Raw genomic sequence first — 24,702 nt, forward strand, 5'->3', positions numbered from 1 at the left:
CTCCAAGCGAACCAACATTGAAATCATCTCAACTGGAGGACTATTTTGCATCACAGGATATTTCTTCTCAACTATCTCAGAAGATTCTGTGTCTTCTCAAGGAATGTTTTAATACTATTCTATCAAAACTGGAAGAATTGTCATCAAAATTTGACTGGCTGTCTAATTTACATAAAGAGTATGATGAACGTCTATCTCGCCTGGAAGGAGAAATTACTGAACTTTTGTCTTTTAAAACTGTATGTATGGATAAATTTTCTCTTCAGAATTATTATATAGACTCTGTATATAACAATTCGAAGAAGGATAATATTATAGTTTCCAGTTTGAGTGGTGATGGTGAAGAAATAGTTAATAATGCTAATCGCTTTATTGAATTATTTAAAAGACAAAGCGGGGAGTCTATTCCTTTTATTAATAGTTATCGAATATCAGGGAACTCAGCTCATATTGTTTAAACTCTATACTCAAGATGACAAAAAGAGTTATTTTTAAAAATTTAAAGTTCAGGCATTGCTGTCATACTCGCACATTAGAGTCTTTGAAGATTTGTCATATAAATCAAACTTAAGGCATAGAAAATTGTTGCTTTTTTTTTTTGCAGAAGCTAAATCTTTGAATAAAAAAGTATTTCTGAAAGCCGATTGCCTGATGGTCAATGGTGACAAACTCACCTTCAATTTAGAAATGAATGAATTACAGAAGATTGATACTTTTTTAGCCAAAAGAATTAAGTGGAACAATTACTAAAGAGAAAAATAAAACTTTAGAAATGAGAATACTGTCTTGAAATTGTCAAGGAATACTAGATTTGACAGTGAATGACCAAGAGTTCATATATTTACACTCAAACCTGTTTTTGTGCGGTCTTTATTGTGCAATTTTTTATTTGTGTGATTTGTTTTGTGCGGTATATGAATTTCAATCAAATTGGTATACCGCACAAAAAAAAATTGCACAAAAACAGGTTTGAGTGTATTGCAAAATTATGATTTAGTTTCTTTAACTGAGACTTGGTTAACTAACTCTTATAAACCGGTTCTTTCTTTGTTGAACCCAGATTTGTTTTTATATGAACAACTTGCTAGAAAACTAGCTGGTCCTGATTGTCCATATGGCAGTCTCATTCTTGCAGTTTCCCAAAAATTAGGTTCTTCAGAAATGTTGTTTAACTCCGACAATCTAATAGTGATTAGATTTAATTATAGGAGAAATTTTTGTCCATTTAGTCAAAGTTTGATAATTGTTCTTGTTTATTTGAGAATAGATCTTTATGATGTATTATTTTAAAAAATGGAAGACTTGTTGATGAATTTCTCTGAGGATGAAATAGTTATTTTGGGAGACATGAATGCTAGAATAGGTGAGGAACTAGATAATTTTTATGCTGAGAGTAACATTAACATTTTAAATTCCCGAAGATCTAATGACTCAATATTGAACCAAAGAGAAGAAAGCTTTTTACAACTGATTAAGTTGCACAGATTGTATATTTTAAACGGTTGATGTGCCTCAGACTACCCAACTAAATTTACTTTTTTTCGACAGTCGGTCTATCTGTTATAGATCTAATAACTGTAAATGTAGATTTACTGTTATTAAATCACTTTCCAACTTCGATATCATTTGAATTTATGATGGATAGCATATGGACTCTGAAACTTCCAAAAGTTTGCTACATATGGAAACAAGATAGATCGGATGACTATTTGTCTTTGGTAAGCTCGCTATATGCCTCGATTAAAACGACCTTTTTGCTGGATGTGCAGAGTTACTATGATGAATTATTAAAGATTTTGTTGACTTCAGCTTTACAATGTGGGATGGTTAAGAAAAGCATTTCTTTATTATCATTTGAGAAGCAATGGTTTGTTCCTCAGTGTCTACGTTTAAAGAAATCAAAGAACCGAATACTACAAATGTTTCAAAGAAACAAAACTAGAAATCTATTGGACGAATACTGTAAATTAAATAAAAGTTACAAGTCACTATGTAAGACAAAGAAAAAGTTATTTTTGGCTAAAATAAACTCATTATTATTGAAGACAAAAATACTAGAGATTTTTGGTCACTAGTTAATAAATTTCAAATTAAGAAACTGTGTAAAAATGCTATATCTCCCTTGAATTGGTTAAATTATTTGCAAGAGTATTTTGCTGGACCAAATACAGTAATTAATATTGATTTATGTTTTGGTAATAATATTCCTGTTTTGGATGACTTTATCACTTTGAGTGAATTAGAAACTGTAATCAGAAAATTAAAATCATCTAAGGCCCCAGGTTCTGATAATATAAGGAATGAAATGATAAAACACCTTTCTACAGAAATACTACTGGATATATTGGATGTTTAATTCCTTTTGGTCTAGTTGTTCTTTTCCTTTATCTTGGAAACAAATTGCTTTAAGAATGATATATAAGAGAGCATGTAGGTAGATGCCAACTAATTATAGACCAATTGCTTTACATAATGTATTTAGAAAGGTTTTTTCAACCATTATTGCAAATTGTCTCCAGAATTGGATGAATGAGTTTAATATTGTTACACCTCTCCAAGGAGCATTTGTTAAAAATAGAGGAGTCGAATACAATTTGTTTATTTTGACTGGTCTTATTCAAATATCACTTTCGAGGAAACGAAGGAAACTATATACTGCTTTTATTGATCTCAAGAAAGCTTTTGATACAGTTGATCATGATTCATTATGGTATAAGCTTAGGAGCATTGGTCTTTCTGCATTTTTGTCAACTTACTTAAGAGTCTCTTTTCTAATACTAGATATTTTATAGAAACTTTTTCATTTTGTACTGATCATGTTGAGTCCAATAGAGGGCTACCTCAAGGAGAACCACTGAGTCCTATCCTTTTTGTTTTGTCTTTGAATGATCTCCCTAAACTTCTGAGAAGTCAAAGTTCTATGATAGAATTGTCTTCTCATGTCAAAATTAACTGTCTTCTTTATGCTGATGATATCCTTCTCTTGGCTAATTCAGCTTCTTCACTTAGGGAAAGACTTAATCTTACTTGGAGATATTGTGAAAATAATCGATTAACAATTAATTTGGAAAAGACAAAGCTTATGATTTTTTCGTAGAGGTGGAAAACTTAAAAAAACAGATAATTTCAGTTTAGAAAATCATAAACTGGAAATTGTGTCAAATTTTAAATATCTATGTATTTATTTTTCTTCACATGGCACATTCTATCATTTAAATAAAGGATTACTTGCTGCAAAATCTAAAATCTCCAATCTCATCAAGTTACTTATTAAAATTAAAGCATCTTCATTAAATAATTATTTTAAATTATTTGATTCTTTCATTGGACCAAGTATATTTTATGCTTTTCCGGTTTGGGACGGTCTTTTAGCAGACAAATTTGATCCAATACAGTTATTCTACTTTAAGCAGATGTTCCATATCAACAGATCTGTCTCAGGACCTGCATTGAGAATGGAATCAGGAAGACCTACTCTCGCTATTGGATTGTCGATAAAATTGTTTAAATTTTGGAGGAAACTTATTGACCTACCAGAAGATGACTACTGAAAATTGACATATACAAGACTTTCAAAGATAAATGGTAATTCTTTTTTGAAGCCATGGCCTGCTATTGCTAAAAGATTACTAAATAATATTGGATTGTCATCTAGTTATATGTATTTAAGTGAAAGTCTGTTCTTTCTGGACTGTGATCAATGACTAAGAGACTTACATTGGTTAAAAGATGTTCAATATTTCAGTGAAAGAAGTTAGAATAGTGAAATTTTTCTTAATGGAATGTGGAGTCCAGTGCCTTATTTATTGTTTAATTTGAGTTATAAAGTAGTCATTTGCTGCACAATTTAGACTAAATAGGTTTTCGATAAACCTAAATGGTAAAATAATTAACATCTTAGATGACTCTGAATGTTCTTTTTGTGGAACAACAGCGATGGATATGAGAAAACACCTTCTTGATTCTTGCAACATTCTTTTGGATGTTCGTGTTGCTACACTGCCATCTGATTTTTGTTACCAAATTTTATTTGGTGATAGTTTTGCCATGCTAACTCTATAAATTATATAATTTCTTTGTTCATGTATCTAACTTAAAATAACAATGTTCTTTAACCCCTTTGTAATAACACCAGTTATATCAAATAATAAAGATTGATTGATTGATATTTTTTAAACTAGTTAATCTGCGTTTTTGTCATTACTTCTTTAATATCATTGTCACTTTTAGACACATTTATTTTTCTTCTTCTCTGGTTAGCTATTTTTTGCAATAATAAAATAATCTTTTAGTAAGATCCTTTTATAAAACTGAAAAATAAAAGTTTTTTTATAGCATACAGAGCATTCATGTAAAAAAACTTTTTAAATTATGATTATAAACATTTTCCTTATATTTTAATTGTATGTTTTATTATAGAATCATCATTAATAATGAAATTTTGTGATAATTTCATATATCATAATTATACAAATTATAAATGCATTTGTGAAAAATTTTAGCAGACTATACAATTTGTTATTATTATGAATATGGACAAAGCTTTCTTTACTGAAGATCAAAATAGAACACACTGTTAGTTAAGAAAGTCAAAAAGATATTTCTTTAATTAGAAACAGTTCAACTATTATTCTGACTATCTTTAGTTTACAAATGAGTTAACTAATAGAGAACAAAAACAAATACATATACCAGTAAATCTGCACATCAAGAATGACAGATTACATGATGTTTGGTAATGTGAAACTAAATGAAATAACTACTAAGTATAATATTTTATTGAAGAAAAATTTAATGTATGTCATAAAACTATTTAAAAAAATGATACATTTACTACAAATGTTGTATCATATTATTTATTATTGGCTGAACTCAATACAATTTTAAAGAAATTATCCTGATTAGTTTTGTTATGGCTTATTCAAAGTACTGTACTGTAGAAGAAAGATGACGACAAAATCTTTTTGGACATCTACCAGACATGATAATCATTTGTTGAAAGAAAAGAAAGTAATAACTTACTAACCTTGAATTTAAAACAAATATTTAACAAAGCACTAAACCATGTAGCTTGCCATGTTGCCACAATGTATACCATGTGCACCAACAGAATTGAATATAAAACATTTTCAATTAATCAAATAAATCAAGTAATAAGTTTAGCAGTTTTAATAACTTGCTTATGAATATCGTCATCAAAATGAAGCAAGTGATAACACAAATAGTCATGTGACAAAATGTAAACAATTAAAATGTATTTGAAGATTTTCAAAAAGTTTTTAATGAAATATACACATTAGGCTGATAAATTTTAGATAAAAATTATTGTACAACACAAAAGATTCTAATAATAGACCATATGACTGACAAAATAGCTGTAATTGTTAATTATTCAATTAATTTGAAATAAATTCAAATTTTTATAATTATCTGAATATCTAGAGGTGAAGACATTTAATTTAAGATCCCATTTTTCCAAATTTGATCAATAAGTGTGTGAATTAAATGACTTTGTTCACTTCTAAATATATAGATATTTTTTAATATTTTAAAATCTTTTGTCTATCTTAGCAATCTGTTCATATGAGCTTATAGAATTATTGTTATTTCATTATCCATAGAATATAGTTTGCAATTCAAAAATTAAATGTAACAAATTACTATTAATTTTATAAGATTTTTTTACCTCCTCCTGCTTTTAGTCTTTCATGTTCTTTAATGTCTTCTTCTGGAATGCCTTCCATACCATAGATTTCAATATCTATATTATTCCTATTTGGTAATGCATTAGGAACTTTATCTAAAGTTTCTTTATGCACCTTTAAAGAGATAAAAATACATTAATTTATTTTTATGTTATACTAAGTAGATATCTAGAAATAAAGTCAAAATTCTTTGTGAACTATTTTGTAATTTCAATAAAATATTCATAATTGTTTTAAAAAAATTCAATGTCTGAAATAATCTAGTGATTATTCTGATATTTTACATCTGACATTTCTATTCTATTGTAATTAAAATATAAAATTTTATATTTTAACTAGCAAGTAGGCCTGGCATTGCTCAGGCAAATGTAATGACTAGCGAAGATTAAGATTATTACGTTATAGTCAACCTTACCCATTTTCACAGAATGCAAGAATTGGGTCCCCCTGTTTCCAGACTAATTAGAGAATTTTTAGATGGATCTAAAAATATGTTTGATTTCCTGCAAAAACGAAAAAAACTGCATCTGCATCTTGCATGTTGCTTTTTCTTAACTATTCCATTGTTGGAAATTCCATTATTGACACTTCCATTGTTGATGGAAGTGTTAAGACTTAATCCTGTCCCTCCCCCCCTTGGAGAGGAATTTTGAAAAATCCCTTCTTAGTGTGCGTTCTCGTGATGTACCCTAACTGTGTACCAAATTTCAACTTTTAACTCCTAACCATTTGGGCTCTGCGCTGATTATTATTATTAATTATTATCAACTCATCTCAATTATATATATAGATAAATAAAACTTACACAGGACTTTTAATTAAAAATACATTTTATTACAAATAAGCTCTTGTAATAAAATACATCTTAAAAATCTGAATTTATATATGAACTTGATTCTAAGAAAAATGGCAGTATAACTGCTATTATACATAAAAGCATGTAAAAAGTCCAAAAACAGTTAGGCTAATCTGTTATATCTGTTTCTTTTTTTACGTAATGAAAAATCTATTATTATAAGTAGAAAATCATTTTAATCATTTATTGTAAACTTCAGTATATAAATCAAATCAATCTCAAGATTTTTAGCTCAAAATTATAGTTTAGACATACTCATCTTTTAAGTTGATCTTAAACTTACAGCAGGTTACAATTGAAATGTGAATATGATACACAGTTCCCTGTAAATTCTTTCCCTGACAATTCCTCTCAAGTAACAAAGTCCAAACAGTTCTTTCCCACACAATTTTGCCTCATATTTTTAGAGAGTAATTTCTGCAGTGTTGCTTTGGTTAATTATTTCTATTATTCTACTGAGTAGTTACGTTTGCATAATTCTCCCTAGAAAACAACTTTGAATTAATGCAAATAAATTTTTATGGAGAAAGGAATTTCTTAACTTAAACAAATGATATGCATTTAAAAATGTTAAGCTTTTAAATATAAAATTATTAGATCTCTTTAATTGCATAACACCTAGATGTGTACAATGCTATGTAAAAATTGCAAATTGTTTTGTATATTCAAGTTACAATATAAACTGTTTTCTACAGAAATAATGTTTAAGTTTCTTCTACATTGTATTTAGATAAAATTATTTATAAACACCAGAAAAGATTGTTAGTCATGATTTGTTTTTAATCAAGTAATTAATATGAGGTACTTACATTTATACACTTATGAAAGTATTTATACTGTCTTTAATTACAACTTATGCATGATAATTAAGTGGTGAAAGATTTATGAGTTCTATCCCATTGATCATGTTTTACAGACATTGAAAAAATATTCATCAGTTCATAGATATAATCATCTCTATAAATTTGCCTGCATTATTACAAATTTCATTTAAGTTCTATATTATTTGTTTCTATCATGTTAGTACTAGATTACAAAAATTTGCTTTTGTACTTTATCTAGGAATTAAACACAGGTATTACAAAGTTGAAAAATAATGTCATGCATCTTCTCTTACTTTACATTTTGGGAAAGAATTTTAAATATTTTGACTGTGTGACATTTTTACCTTGAATAAAATACAATTAGATTAAACAAAATATTTTCCTCTAAATAATCCCAGCAGATCAATTATGATTGACAAATCTCATAAAAGTTTTTTGGTTGATCACTATTTTTGGTATAATCTACATACAGTAATACCTCGGTTTTCATTGACTTCGGTTATTGTCGGTTTTGGTTTTCATCGATTTTTTTCGTGAAAAATTTGTCTCAGTTTTCGTCAATTGCCTCGGATTTCATCGACATGCCCAAGTGACCTCACTGCTAATTTTGCAAAAACAAAGGGCAACCCACATGTTTTCCAGCTCAGTGTGGCGTTATTTCTCATTGTGTGAGCATTACCCCATGACAACCCACCACTGGCCAACGTTTCCGTTCTCTGAACACTGGGAGTTCAGTCATGGTTTTGCACTTTGCCAAGACAGGCTGGTCACGTGAAGTTTTCCAGGTTTTCTCCACGTCTGTAACACCTGAATAGGGGCCAGTTACCCTTAAACGGACCTCCTGGAAGGCATTATTCCCCACAATACGACCATCATAAATGCATACAACTACTATTACATGACAATTACATCACACTTTACCACGAGGCAATATAGGCTAGAAGCTCATGTCCAACTAACTTCTACAAGACAAGACATTACCCTGTGCGTCTAGCCAAATAATTCCATTGCTTTCCTTTAGATTTGTTTTTTTATATTAATTTCTTATTGCTTTTAGTATTTAACGCTATATTAATTCTCTATAAAATGTGTTTTTGGTATGTATTTTGGACTGTCTAGAATGAATTAATTGGATTTACATTGATTCGCATGGAGATAATTGCCTTGGTTTTTGTCGGTTTCGGATTTCACTGATTGTTTTCGGATGGATTATCGGCAAAAACTGAGGTATCACTGTACATCAAAAATAGAATAATAGTTATATATAGAGAAAATACTGAACAATTTATTGTTGAAGAATCATACATTATCTATCTTTAAACAAATAACATTACAAAATATTATTTAGGAAAATAATATTCTGAAATAAAACTTTTGGAGAGAAGAATCATTGGAAAAAATCTTGAATAAATTTTCTAAAGAAAAACTATCTGGGAAAGCACTGTCCGAGAATCAACTTCTTGGTGAATAATTGGCTGGTCACCATGTCTGGGGATGAATTATCAGTCATCAGTTATCATATCCAGGGAAAAATTGTCCAGTCAACATGCTGGGAGAAGAACTGACAGGTTATATTTGATATGAGATGATAGAAATACTGTATACAGTATCAGATTTTTCATATTTAATAAACTGACTTATCAACTGCAATTTAAAGAAAAAATATTAATCATGCTTACTTTTTCAACCCATAAAAATAATAAGATCAGAGAAGCCATCAAATTAAAGAGCAGAATACCATTATACTAAAATCTTAATTATGAAAATGATTATACAATACTAGCCATTTTTTATACTCTATTTTTAAAATTTTTATACATGCAATGTAGCACATGCATTGTTACATTAATTTAATGTTATGATTTCACATATAGTGTAAAAGAACTAAATTTAATATAATTACTTAGAATACTTACTTGCATACAATGAATTGCCAAACCTGGACCAGTATATAATTTTTTGTGACAAATATGACATTTAAAATGCTTGGCTTTTTGATGCTGAATAAGAATTTTTTCATCATCAAATTCACGGTTACAATACCTGATGTAGTATAGGATAAATTCTGAACAAGTTAAATATTTTAAATGTAATAATTTAATCATTAACTTAAAAATTAGGATTCACCAAAATTTAGTTTTATTCAATTGCCAATATTTATAAATTTTTATTTTAAATAAGTTTAAATGAATAAAAAGAAAAAAGGACTAAGCTTCTAGACTGAATTTATAATAATAAACCAATAATTTAAACATATCTAATAAAATTTATAAAATTAAATTATTAAAGAAAATAGTCCAAAATGAACAACCATTCTAAACAACATTAATTACTTTTCAGTGTATAATCTATGACATTTATTACTACCATAAATTATTTTTAATACCTAATATATATTATCTGTAATTTTTGACAAATGTATTTAATAAAAATTATTTCTAATAGATTTACTAATAATACATAATTATATGCCTTTCATTAATTCTCTTTTCAATATATATAAATTATGTAATGCACATTTTGTATTTCACAAGCAATGACAAATAATAATTACATTCTAATCATTTGAACTAATAATTCCTATTAAATACTGAATTTTTCAATTTACAAGAAACAAATAATGATTAAAATGTTGTTAATTTCATTCATTAAACAGCATTTTGAATTCATTTAATTGGTTTCATTATTATTTAAAAAGTTTATTTTTTGTCCATTAGCCCTTTCAAAACCTTTTCATTTCCAGTAAAATATAATAATATTTACTTGCACGAATGAATGTTTTCATATCTCTATCGAGATCTGCTTCAGGTTCAATAATATTCTAATTGTCCATTATAATTACTGTATTTTACAAATCAAGAAAATGTTTCTTTCTGAATGAAAAAATTTTCTTTATAAAATAAATAACTGAATAGACTAATTGGATGATATTTTCTGCAAAAATGGTACAGTAGAGCGTCGAAAAGTGGAACCAATTGGGGACTGGGGTCCTTCCAGTTAATGATTTGTTCCAGTTTCCGACTTTGTACGAAAAAATACATTAACCTATCCGATGTTCAAATTTTTCTCCATTGCGTATCGCTTCCTGTTGAATTTTTCTCCGTTGCATGTCGCTTCATGTTGAATTTTCGTCGATTTTAAGCCTAACGAAAATTTTTATAATATCGTTATCGTATCGTTAAAAATTATTTCTGCATTTTGTACAAACAAAATAAATATATTAAAGAATATAAAAAACATGAAAATTATACTTTAGAAGTAAATTTAGTATCAAAAACATTCGATTCAGCACGACACAGTCCGACTGAAAATCATTCCACTTTCCGGCCATTCCACTTACCGACGCTCTACTGTACTTCCTACATAGCAAACATTGTGCAGACAATAACTTTGTACAGATAAATCTTCCAGTTTTTTGAAAATAAAATTCAAGACCATGATATACAGCAGGGATGAGCAACCTTTTTCTATGTAAGGGCCAAATTTCAAAACTTTTGAACTGACACAGGGTGCATACAAGAGCAAAAAATAAAAAGAAATGCTAGTAAATCATAATTATTTATTGGGTTGTAATTTGAAAAAGTAGTAGATCTGTAGATTCCCATTGTCATCCAGCCGTTGCCTGTCCTTTGGTAATCTGGAGAATTTAGTTAGATAGATAAAAGCCGAGACCAGATATGGAAAGTTAGGGGCAGGAGGTACAGATTAACTATATACGAACTTCTGATACAGACTGGAAGTCATGTTATATCAATTCAAATATTTTCCCCTGAAAGGAGTTAGATAGCAGGCACAACTGTATTGGTAGCAGGAAAAGTATGATATACAGGGGCAAGACACTATTAATTTGAGGTGGAGAACATATATTTTAAATTAATTAAATTTAAAAAATATGATTAAAAATTGCAGCTCAGCATTATGAAAATGTCATTCATATATAATTATAAATTAACATAGGTATTCTTAATTTAAATTCTGAAACTGATGTTAACATAATATATCAGAAATATATCAGAAATATTTCATTGCATATTAGTCACTGCTAGTTTGAAATTAGTTTTGGTGTGAGTCTGTTAGCCAATTTCTTGTTTTAATTTTTACTGAACTTATTGCGGGAAAAACTGTTCTCCTACAAAGGTTGTAGAAAATAACGTTTGAATTTTTGCTGAATACTTCCCTAAGGTGGGAAATTGATACTTTTATTAATAATTTGTAATTAAATTTACATGTTTATTAATATTAATAGGTGATGCAAGCCAGAAAAAATATTAATGCAAGCCCACCCAATATACAGAAAGAGACAAAACATCCCTCTGCATCACTTGTGTGGAATTTCAAATGGCATGTAATTGTTTATTTTTGCAGAACTAATTAGCTTGCCTATGACAGTTCAGATTTCTAAAATCAGATTTTTCAAAGTCTGATGACAAAATGTCTTTTTAATTTTAATTTCTTTTGCAGATTTCTATTAGTATTTTATGTCTAATGATTGCTTTTGAATTTTTATTATCAAACATCAATTTTTTTCAACAAATTGTCAATAGTCAAATTGTCATGCTAAGATTGGAAGACAACTGTCACTGATTGATTATAACACTAGAATATAATTTATATACAGTAATTTCTATCTAACAACATAAACATATAAATACCAGTAAGGTGAATGCCACTTGACACCAATTCTGACCAATAACTAATAATGATACTCATCAACTGCAATATTCTTCAAGACAGAAAATAGCATAAAACCTATTACAGATTGTGTAACATTAACTACTTTCACATAGTTTCCAATCATTAATGTATAAATGTATAATTTCTGGGAAATAACATGCACAGAAATTCTTTCTAAATGACCTTTATCATTTTTCTTTTGAAACTGAAATTTTTCAGATTTATCATCATTTAGGAGAAAGATAGTAAATAATTTATAAATAAAATTCTAACCAGATTTTAATTTTAAAATATTTATGTATTTCATAATCAGAAGTAACATCCTGTAACAAATATCTATAATTTTCTGTAAGACTATTTAAGTAATGTACAACTTTTTTAATGTTATTTGGTTTTTAAATAATTTTCCTTAAACTATTTCTCAATAATAGTTTTTTATACAAACTGATAGATACAGAAATGTGATATGGCAAAATGTTTTAAGTTAAAATTTTTAAAACTTCAAATCATTTAAGAAAAATTAGTTAATTTTCTTTATTAATAATAGTAATAAAGAAAATTAACTAATCTGACGATAGTATGAATTCTCTAAATACATTAGAGTCCCACAAACTCAACTTAACATGAACTGACAAAGTGATGAGTTACCAAAAATAATGTTTTAAGATATAACAACGATGCTAGTCTAAATAACAAAATTTTCATAAAGATATTACATGTGCAAATTCATATACATGTTAACTATATATCAATAGTAAATATTTCTATTTGTAGTTAAAATTTAATTAAAAAAATATTGGCTACTTTCAAGTTAGTGACATTTGCATTGTGGCATTTTGCCAAGGCACCTTGAAAAAGGGTTATATTCTTTATTAACATTTGGAACTGATGATATTATCAAATGTCAGTGAAGAACAATAATTTATTTGATCCTAGTCAGTAAAAATTTATTACGTATTTTTATTTTTTTGAATAACACAAGTTTTATGGAATGTCAAGTTATTGAGAATGAAGTTTCCGGGATTCTACTGTATTAAATAATTAATGTAAGCATAATTTAGATACAAAGTTAAATTCATTGCTTTTTATTACCTAATCCCACAATATTTTCATTATAATTCATTATGGTCAGCAGATAAATCTTCCCTATTATCCAATTATTATTAGTATTGTCATATTTATTTGAATGTAAATATGTGATAGTTTGAATGAGTAATATAATTTTAAAATGTTGAAACCAAAAACTGTTAGCTGGAAAATACAATGAGCACGCCACCAAACATTCAGGCAACATATAGGGGAGAGGAGAGAAAGAATACTCACCTTATGTTATTTTTTTTTGCATTTCTTGGGTATTTATTGTTTCATCAGAATATATTTTGTCTGAATATATCATTTATACAACTTTCTGCTTGGCTATGTTAGAAAGAAAAAACAAGCATAATTTTGACAAGAAATTTAAAAAAAGGAGAAGATTCCAATGAGAGATACGAAATTTTTGTCAATTTTTCTTAATTATTTCCGTTCCTAAAAACTAACGAATTCGAAACAAAGGGAAACAACATCGTGGGAATTTTTATAACTCTCCTTTCTGAATGTAAACATTCACCTATCCAAGCACTCATTCCCATACTGCAAGACTTAAAGTTTACAATTAACGTTCAACTTCTTCATATTGTTTTAGTCCTAGGAACAACTTTAACCTCCATACCCACTCTATTCACCTTTACTTCCAAAACAATCCATCACATTATGTATTTTCCCACCACGAAGCTATAAAAGCCCGTATCCCCCCTCCAGGGAGTCACTCATTGACAGCTGACGAATTTGAGTCTCGGCAGATTACGAATATAACTTTGTGCTCAAATTGGGAAGGACTATTTGGACCTCTGTCTGCCAAATTTCCTTGTTGTTCACTGAGGAATTATCAACGAGGTATGAAACAGTTAATGTAAACTCTCTCTCAGAGCCCCCTTTTGTGTTAGAACTTAGAGAACCAAAAGGAAAGGAACATTAATTTAGAATTTGTAATCGTTAAATGAGTTATTTCAAATAAATCGTTGTTCTATTGTTAAATGGTGTCATCCTTTACACTTACAATAAGAGTGAGTACAAGAAAACCCTAAATTTAAATATATGCTGAATTAAAAACTTAAGTAATAAGGAATTGACTAAATTAAAAACAGAAAAGGAAATGAGAATTAAAAATTAAAAAAGAAATGAAAGAAAGTTAAAAAGAGTGATGCAAAACATTGCAGAAAGCTGAATGACAGATGCCAAGCACAAAGGAGAAGAAGAGATAAGGCTCTAGGAACAAGTGCATAGCAGAGCATTAAGTAGAGTTTTGAGTTTGCTTATACAATAAATTTGAATACAAACTAAATCATCATAAAATTAAACTAGAATTTTTCATAAGGGTTCAAATATTGCAGGCTATTTCATCAGTTTCAATTAGTAGTCTGATCCATAATGGATCTGGCTGGAATAAGTAACAAATTAAAGTTGTTTACATTTTGTTTCTTTTCACTCCCAAATAAAGAATATGTGAATTAAGTTGCCATAACATGGTTTAAGGTAAAATAAATAAAAATAAATTTGAAAAAGTATTAATACTCTTTATTGCAATAAATTTAGTCTTGTTTCATTAATTTACAAAAACATAATAAACCTAATTCTTTATATGTAATTTTATTAAATTTAAACAATTAACCCATTACAAAATAGATAAATCAAATAATTTCCAAATAAAAATCAAGATCCAGGAAAAGAAAAAAGAATGTTGAAAAACTAGAAGTTGATAGGGAAAATGATGCCATGAACAATTCTGACAAGAAGCAACTTCAAATAACTTTAATAATAAACTGAATGACTTAAAAATTACAGCATATTACCAAAGGTTTAGGTAGATAAATTATGAAGACATACAGGATCTTAGGTGAATGATTTCCAATCCAAAATATACCATGATCTGGGGGATTCTCTAAATTTTACACCAGAAAACTTGATGGAAAAAATAATTTATAATATATTCTGGATTGTGGATCAGAGATCAATGGAAAAAAAACATAAATATTGTACAATTGTTTATGTGCAACCCTTCATTTTATTTGATATTTTGATGATAAAACTAAAACCTCATAACAAAATCAAAATAAAATTCTCCAAATAACTGATTTAATATAGATGATAATAAATACAAATAAAAGTACTCTTAAATATTATTGTGTTTAAACATGATTTAGGTAAATTATATCAGGAATAATGACATTTCCTTGAGTCAAACTTATAAATTAATGTTACATATAAAAAAAAACTATTTACATCAAAAATGACTTATGATTTCATAAAACAATTTCATCATATTGCAATTTTCACAATTAAAAATTCTTTAAATGCGCACTTGAGAAACATTGCCTTATAGGATTAGATGATGCTTTTAATGTTACAGTATTAAAACAATTCAATATATTATAAACAAAACATGAAAGTATTGGATTTAGAAAAAAATATGCTACTTCAATAACTAATATACTAAATTGTTAATTTTTGTATACAACTTTTACATAATTATGAATCAGATTGTTTTAATTTATCATACTAAACAAATATCAGAAGAAAAATTAAATATTTAAATTTTGCTAAAAATTTAAAAGCATTTTCATTATAGATATTTTGATTTGATCTATGATATAATTGTTGTTTTTTCTTTAATCATTTAATTGTAATTAATATCAAATTTCAATTGAATTGTTAACAATTAACAAACTGACAGACTATAGTTTTTATAAACTTAACAAATCATCAACTTTGTTTTTTTTAATCATCAACATTACAGGAAAACTATAATAGGATAAAAATATAATTTGTTTATGAACAATTATATATGTACATACAAAAATAAATTATTGTGAAAGACTAAAACAGGCCTAGGAGTGCTATTTCCCCTTTGAAAAAGTGAGAAAAGTGAGTTGAAATACAGAAAAAAGTGAATAAAAAGTGAGTGCAATAGTGACAAAACAAAGTGAAAACACAGAAGGAAAACTCATCAAAATAGCGGTAAAAATTGTTATTTTCTTTTTATTCTGTTATGGTTAAACACATTTTAAAAATTTCTGTATATACTGTAATATAGTAGCCACTCGTTATATCGCGTTTTTTTGGTCCCCCAAATTTTAAAAGCATTTGAGTCAATTAATTTTAAATTACCAATTGCCACTGAATTTCTATTTGCAACGAAATACGAGAAAGAGCTAAATATGCAGAACAGGTGGATAGATCGATTGTCATTTGTTTCCTTTTGATATAAAAGTTGTTTATTTATTAGTTTTAAGTACAGTCTCCTCATTTACAAGTTTCTGTGAATTCGAAATTTCATACATTTATGTGAATTAACGGTATTGCGTCAATTCACATAAAGGTGTAAAATTTCGAATTCACTGCATAATGTGTAAGGAAACGATCTCTCTAATTCTGAACGAAAACTTTAAAATTTTTATACAGTAGTAACTTTATTTTGCTTTTTAGAGAATTTTTACTCTAATTTTATAAGTTTTGATGTTCTATTATATATTCAATATTTATTTTTTTAAATTTTCAATTACAGCATTTATAATTTTTATTGAAAAATATAAACCACACGAATTTCTAATAAGCGATTTATATAGTACTGTATAATAAAATCGCAATTGATGTTTGTTTTTATATCGACAGTATTTGTCTTTCAATGTCATTGTTAAAGAAACAATAATGCTAAATGGGCGTTCATGGTTTCGATGTTTACGTAAACGTCAATTAATTCGATATAACCTACGAATAAAATTCAGGATTGAAAAACTAAGCTTATTTTATATCAGAAACACTTGCTGACGAAAGAATAGCGATTCCATAGCATGTATAATCTGTTCAGTAAAAGCCCAGAATTTTTATTACTCGGTTATATCGCGTTTTTTTTTTCTGTCTCCCGATAACCAGTGGCTTCTGTATTTCAAGTAAAACATGAATACTTGAAAAGTCTTTGGCTTCTGTAAATAATCAGTCATGAAAGATGATGTTCTTTTATTAAGATTATTCTGCATGTTATCAGCTTCCTTCTTTTTCGCTTCCTCTTGCTTTTGAACACTTAACACTAATAAGCATCACACGTGCTGCTTGTACTTCATTTATGTTCTTGCTGTTAATAGCCTTCTCCAGTGTTTTTGTTTGCTGCTTCTAACAAAACTTGGCCTGTTGCATGTATTTCATTTTCTTCTACATTTTTCTGGTTTAAACTCAGCTGCAGTTCCGTAATCTTCATGTTACAAATAGCTTTCTTTTGTTGTTCTTCAAAACATTTCTGTGCTCTTTTTTCCGTTTCTCTTATTCTTTTAACTTCTTTTCATTTTCCAATCGTTCTTGATAATTTCTATGCACCGAGGAAGCTAATTTCAGTCGTCCTTTGTAATAGGTACAAGGTGTGGGCTTTGGTCATACATGTTCAGTCCCTCCTTAACAATCAAAAGTGAATTAAGCATTCTTTCCAACACCGATGCTCTATCAAGAGAAAGTGCCCGGCATAAAATTGATCCTCTCTTTCATGGGAACGGGATTTTCGATGCTGATTTCACTAATTTGGCTATTCTCGGATATTTATCATTATCAGAAACTGTTTATTTTTTAATGCTTCGAGATGTGTAAATATTGATTTCAAAATAAAATAATAAATCTGAAATAAATATACAGTACTCCAAATAATATAAGTAAAATAATATTTTATTAATGGTTTCATAAATAAAAAGGAACTTTTTCCTGCAGATGAATAAAAACTAACATCGTTGCAAAGTTGTTAACCTTTGGGAAGCGTATGAAAATCTTTCTCACAAGCAATTACGTGTTGTACTTTTTACAACACTTCGAATATTTTAGGCTAATTTATTTGGTAAATTTTATATGTAAATATGAATTTACATTTTCGTTTACTTTTTTAGTTTCTCAATTAATGCACAATTATAATCGGCATAAGAGAAGATTAAAAAATGGATATTTCACAAGGAAAGTAATCACACATTTTATGAAAATAACACTTACTATATGGAATAATTATACTTGTAGTCAATTTAAACATACATTTATGGGAAGATGTAGATGTGATTTAACGTTAACAATATGCTATGAAATCATTAAAGTAATTTTATTAAACTCAAGTTTATGAAATTATTTAAAGATAAATCAAGTAAAAAAATATTTTTGTAAACGACAACTCCATAACCCGATTGTTAATTAAAACCAAATAATCTACCAAATTATTGGGCTATAACCAGAATAACTAAATGGTCAGAAACGAAATCTTGTTTAGTGGTAGGAGGTTACGCTACTATCTCGTGTTAATTTTAATAATTATATATTTTGAATTTAAAAGCGGCAGCAGTGTTGTCAGCTTGAGAGATTAATCCCTCTGCGTAATGTGTTTTCCCCTGCAAAAGGACTTTAGTGATTTTCTTAGAAAACAGCCAAAACCGCAGGGATGCTTAGAATACTTATTTTTAAACTCTGTAGAAGGAAATGCAATTCGGATAAGGTAGATTTTGGCGAATAATGAAAATATGGCATGAGTACATAACTTTACTCAACACTGGCTTCTGAATTTGTAATGAGAGGGATTTTTTAAGTGCATAAAAGATTTTTTTAAATACGTTAAATAAATTTTTGTTTCCTATAACCTAACGACACTGAGCGGGCAGTTGCAATTTTGAGTCTGCTCAGGGCCGCGTATTTTCTTCTAAAAAATTCTATTCCGATAGTCCGATAATTCGGCAATTCGTTTGGCTTTAAAATTATTTTTGGTTTGTCCCACATCTTAATTAAGCACGTGAAAATGACCAAAAAAGTGAGAAAAGTGAGAAAATGACCTGAAAAGTGAGAAAAGTGAGGATACTTCAGAAAAGTGAGTACAAGTGAGAAAAGTGAGCGACTCCGAGGCCTGCTAAAACTAATAAAAAGAAAACAACAGTAATCAGTTTATTATTATTTAACTAAAATATTTTCACTTTAAAATCAGTTTCAACTACACTTTGTTTCATAACAGATATTTCAATGGCATCCTTGACCTATAAAATGTAATTTTATATATAAAACATTAATATTCAAATTCCTTTTAAACAGAACTATTTTTGGTGAAATAAATTCTGTTTAAAAGGAATTTGAATATTAATGTTCTGCTAGATTTACAAGTTATAATAAATAAATAAAAACAAATTTCTTATAAATAAAAAATGAGGTCTAATTAAATAAAATAAAAATTTTAAAAGTACAAAAAAAATTGTATAAATGAAATTTTAAAATATAACTGCAAAAGTAATCAAAAGCTATCTTGACTGTTTTTATATTTGTTTTAAAATTTTAATTCAAACTTATTCAGTAAGTAAAAAGAAAATACATAAAATATTTTTAAAAGATAAAAAATTTTTGAAACAGAAGATGTAATGTAATGGTAAGCAAGAATAACAAACATATCATTATATGATATGTTATTCTTGATTAACATATCATTATATGATATTTTTAGACATCACTTGGTTAAACATTTAATTAACCTTGAAAAGATATTGCTAAAAATGCATTGTAATATATTTATTTTTTCCTTGGAAACTGTATGATAAATAAAAAATTTTTTTTTGCATATTCCAACCTTCTTATGTTTGTTTTAAATATTAAATTTTTCATTTAGAATTTATTATTCTCAGAATGACATCTGCTGAATACCACATTAACTATTTCTGCCACAAATAAATATAATTTTTTTAATACTTTAAGATTTATTATTTAATTTCCATGTATTTTTTATTTATTATTGCTTTGTATTCAGTAATCTATCATCATTAGGAAAATTTCAATCATAGTTTACAAATATCTTATCTAGTTAACATAATATTGAAAACTTAATGAAAATGTTTAATAAAATCAAAAAATGAATGAATGGTTTTTTAAAATATCATGGTATGAAAGAACATATCAACAAATAACAATAAAAATAATCAAAAAATCAAATTAAATTATAAAAATTGAATTTAAAAAGTATACATATTAATCAATAAATAATAGAAATACAGTGGAACCTCACTTAATGAGCATAATTCGTTCCAGAATCTTACTCGTTAAGTGAAATAATTTTTCCCATATAAATTAACGTAAATTATGATAACGTGTTCCATGCCGAAAAAATATTCAAATATTTTATATATAATGTTTATTCAAAGAAAATTATACAATATACATTGTTAAGGAGCGTGAATCATCATCTTTTCTTCTAGAGCGGAATGAACCAACTTGGAATGCAAATTCAATTTGCAAAATACAAAAAAGAAAAAAAAAATTGATATGCCAAAGTCTTGGACTATGTAAAGGCTATAATTAAATAATAGAAATTAATTAATTTGACTAGAGGTAAGCAGTTATGCTTCCATCTTGTATTAAATTTAATGAGCAATTCCAAATTAAAATTCCAGAAATGTCTAAATTAAAAATTAATTATATTATAATTATTAAATTTAATAATTTTTAATTTAGACATTTCTGGAATTTAATTTGGAATTGCTCATTAAATTTAATACGAGATGGCAGCATACAGCTTACCTCTAGTCAATTAATTAATTTCTATTATTTAATTATAGCCTTTACATAGTCCAAGAATTTGGCATATCATTTGGCATGTTTATTATATAACACAGTGGTTCTTAACCTTTTTATACTCGCGGCCCACCAAATATTTCATAATTTTTTTGTGACCCCCATTTTTTTAATAATTTATATTTGTTAAATTATCTATAATAAATTGATTTTTTATTATTGCTTTATTTTTTTATATAATAAATGTAAATCATAACTTTATTATTTCATTATCTATTTAAATAACATTCAAACTTCACAATTAAACATAAAAACTCATTAATTTTAACAAAAAATAAGAAACGTCGATAAATCAATCCAAAGTCGATGCTAAAACTAAACTAAAACACCCACAACTTGTGGTAAAGATTTTGCATATCTTTTGCAAAAATATTTAAATTTTTAAAGCCTACTACTAAGCCTACTATTTTTCCTAATTATTTTTAAAATTCCAAGCATTAATAGTTTCTTAAACTGCTTTGGAATAAAAGAAGTAAATACTGAGGTGTAAGTAGCCTATTTGCATTTATTTCTTCTGTACTAACAAAGTTGTATGTAGGAAGAAATAAGAAATAAATAGGAAAACTTTATCTTTCTTATTTCACTTTTCAATACGATATTCGGTTATACACCAATTTTCTTTTTACTATATTATGAAGGAAATTTCGCATAATTTAGCGGCCCCCAGCAAACTTCTTACAGACCCTCAGGGGGCTGCAGCCCCCCTGTTAAGAATCACTGATATAATAGACTATGATTGTTGATGTTTGTACATAATATGTGTGAACAAAAGTTTCGAAAAATGTATGATCACAAGCGACACTAAGATGCTAATGGAACCAGTGCTAAACACAGACTAACGGAGCATGTGCACAATCTGGGACTTCCCTTCTCCTCGTCACTCATTATGCGAGACACTGCTCATTAAGCAAGTCATTTTTTACAATTTGTTTTTGCTCATTATGTGAGGTGATTGTTAAGAGAGGTTCCACTGTAACTATGTTAAAATTTTATCATATGTCATATATTTAAAATTTAAATTTAACAAAATTTAATTCTGAAAACAAATTGTGTTATAAAGTGTGTTATATATTCTAAGATTTCATGTGTAAACTTTACTCAAGATGATTTCTTATCTTGGAACATGACTGAAGAGGTCAATGGTCATGATAGTAGTGCATACAGATATATTCCTGTTGCAGTGTATTATTTTGCAGGGACTAGCTCAAGTGGTCAACTTACACATGTGGTTACTTTGGATATTTATAAATTATATTTAAATTATTTATTAATTTATTCAAAATAGAATAAAATGAATAATAAGGATAATTTAAAAATAGATAGTTTTATCATTTTAGATAGATAGATAGTTTCATTTTAGATACCGTATTTTACGGACTATAAGACGCACTTTTTTCTTCAAAAAATTGCCTCCAAAATTCAGGTGCATCTTATAGTCCTTAGCGTCTTATAGGTATTTTTTTTTTTAAAAATTGCTTAAAAATTAGGTTTTATCATCTTATAGTCCGTAACAGTTTCATTTTAGATAGTTAATATCATTTTATAAAATTATGATAATTACAATTTTTATTTTCACCAAAATTTCTAAATAAACTCAGTGAAATTTCATCTATTATTATTTTAAAACATTGTTGAAAATCATACGTTAGAACATTAATTCATCACTAAATTATATACACAAATTTTATGAGGAATGATTGAAAATTAATAATACAAAACAACAGTAGGTGTTTATTAAATTAATACAAAGTGACCATGTGAAAGGCTTCTATATACACTACTTCTCAACATAGTTTTCCATCCAGTTCAGGCATTTATTCCAGCACCTCACAAGGTTCGTGATGCCTGTTTTGTAGAAACTGGAGTCCTGTTGTCTAATGTAAGCCAAATCCTTACTTGATCTTGCACATCCTCATCCAAGTGAAACTGATGTTGTCTAAGATGTTTCTTCAGAGGAGCAGAAAGATGGTAATTGGTCAGAGTAATCTCCAGACTATGTGCTGGAGGAGGACATTCCACCCAAAACCCACCATGCCGTTGAACAGTTGGCACCATTTCACATCAAGTCATGATAAATTTCTGCCAGCAGCACATGTTTCCCCAATAACAGATAATACTACCTCACATATACAGCTCTCCAAGCAAGACACCATCTTCACTTGCCTCATCCGGTACAATGACTAAGCACACATCTGTTACAGGGTTGCAAACACAACTGTCACTCACTGAATTATGGCTGTGCTGCAGTAGAGGATCCATAAATAAGAATGAAAAAATAAGATTAAGCCTTGTATTCTTATTTTCTGATCATCTCTCATAGAAGAAAAAACCCAACAAATTAAATTTTAAGATAAGAAAAATCTTAGAATTAACAGTTATATCATAACCCTAAAACAAGAAACAAACTAATCTGGAAAAGATTTCAAATAAATTTATTCATATTCATTCTTCCTAAGATAACATTTCTGAAAATTTTATCTTAAAGTTCAAGATCCATATGAAACCTGACATATTTTAATTATTTTATTCAATTACTCGAAAGTGTTTTTACAGTTTATAATTAATCAATCTTAGTTCAAACCTTCTGAGGTTTAGACTTAAAGATGAAATCATCTCGTATTCATTACGGATTATTGAATTAGTGAGCTGTTATCACAATCACCTTTGTACAGTATAACTAATTGTGTATGTGTACAGTAAAACCTCAATTTATCATTTTTGTCATTAGATGTGAAAAAGTTATAGATATGGAAAAATGATAGATGCAGGAGCCTATATAAAAGAAAAATTTGCTGATATATACTTATTAAATCAAAAAAATATACACCAATGACATTTTTTTACTATGAACTCCAATCTACATTACTTCTTTTTTAAAAAAATCATTTGTTTAGTAGAAACAATAAACTTTCAATAGTCATGATGTTTGCATAGTCTTTCAGTAATATAATGAGCACACAAAAAGGCTCTCATGGACTCAAATACATAAACTGCTTTGTAAAACTCTGCACTGGTTTTAGCCAATGTTGCCAGATATTTTTAGTTTTTGTAGCTAAAATTTTCTGAAAAGTAGCCCAAAAGCAGCCAACCCAAAAAATTCTTTTTTGATAAATAGCCTGAGATTTGATGATAAAATCAAAAAAACACAATCTGTATTTTTCCAGCAATACCTTTTAATAACAGAACAAATGTTTTGGGCCAATTTACAGGCCTGAAGCAGGTAGAGTACATAAACTGATATAAAAATAAAGATAGCAAGACTCAAAATACATGCATAAACTGTAATTTACTGATAAGTCGATAACACTTATTTTATATGTAAATTGCAATAAATTATGCAACAAAGGATCTTTCTAAGATGAACTATAATAAATTAATTTTTCTATGAAATATTCTTAATAGTTATAAATTTACTACTATTTCAAAGGTTTTATCAAGCTGCAATTATTTAATTTGAAAGATGACTAATAGATTTCTTTATTACACCAATACATACTGTACATTGAAGCAAAATAATAATAATACAATAGAGGGTCGTTTATCTAAATCAATTGGGGACTGGGGTTGTTCGGATAACCAATTATGTACGAAAAAATATATTAACCTATCCGATGTTGAAATTTTTCTCCATTGCATGTTGCTTCGTGTTCAATTTTTGTCAATTTTAAGCCCAACGAAAATTTTTATAATAATAATCGAGGCTATTGTATTCGTTAAAAATTATTTCTTTATTTTGTACAAATAAAATAAATATATTGAAAAATATAAAAACAAAAACATTATACTTTAGAAGTTAATCTAGTATCAAAAACGTTCAATTCGGCACGACACAGTCTGACCGGAAAACTTTCGGTTAACTGACATTTCAGTTAACTGGCTTTCGGATAAATAACGCTCTACTGTAATAATAATAATAATAATAATAATACACCAAGCGCTTGCAAAGAAACACAAATTAGTAGACATCCACGAACCATACCAC

General features: G+C 27.7%; 1 protein-coding gene across 4 annotated transcripts in view; it reads right to left on the bottom strand.

Moving 5' to 3' along the window:
* The window catches only part of LOC136971471 (BUB3-interacting and GLEBS motif-containing protein ZNF207-like), an 81,656-nt gene that overhangs the window by 27,705 nt on the left and 29,249 nt on the right, over positions 1–24,702 (bottom strand). For 3 of the 4 annotated variants that reach the window (XM_067265932.1, XM_067265930.1, XM_067265928.1), the window contains exons 2-3: positions 9,302–9,428; positions 5,687–5,819 (exon numbers count right to left, since the gene is read on the bottom strand). In XM_067265932.1, the coding sequence (XP_067122033.1) occupies positions 5,687–5,819; positions 9,302–9,428 (260 nt within the window). Of the gene's footprint in view, positions 1–5,686; positions 5,820–9,301; positions 9,451–24,702 lie in introns of all 4 variants that reach the window. The other variant, XM_067265929.1, reaches the window with a different exon arrangement.

This window comes from Centruroides vittatus, unplaced genomic scaffold (genome assembly GCF_030686945.1).
Source record: "Centruroides vittatus isolate TY-2023 unplaced genomic scaffold, ASM3068694v2 contig_2565, whole genome shotgun sequence".
Lineage (NCBI taxonomy): Eukaryota > Metazoa > Arthropoda > Arachnida > Scorpiones > Buthidae > Centruroides > Centruroides vittatus.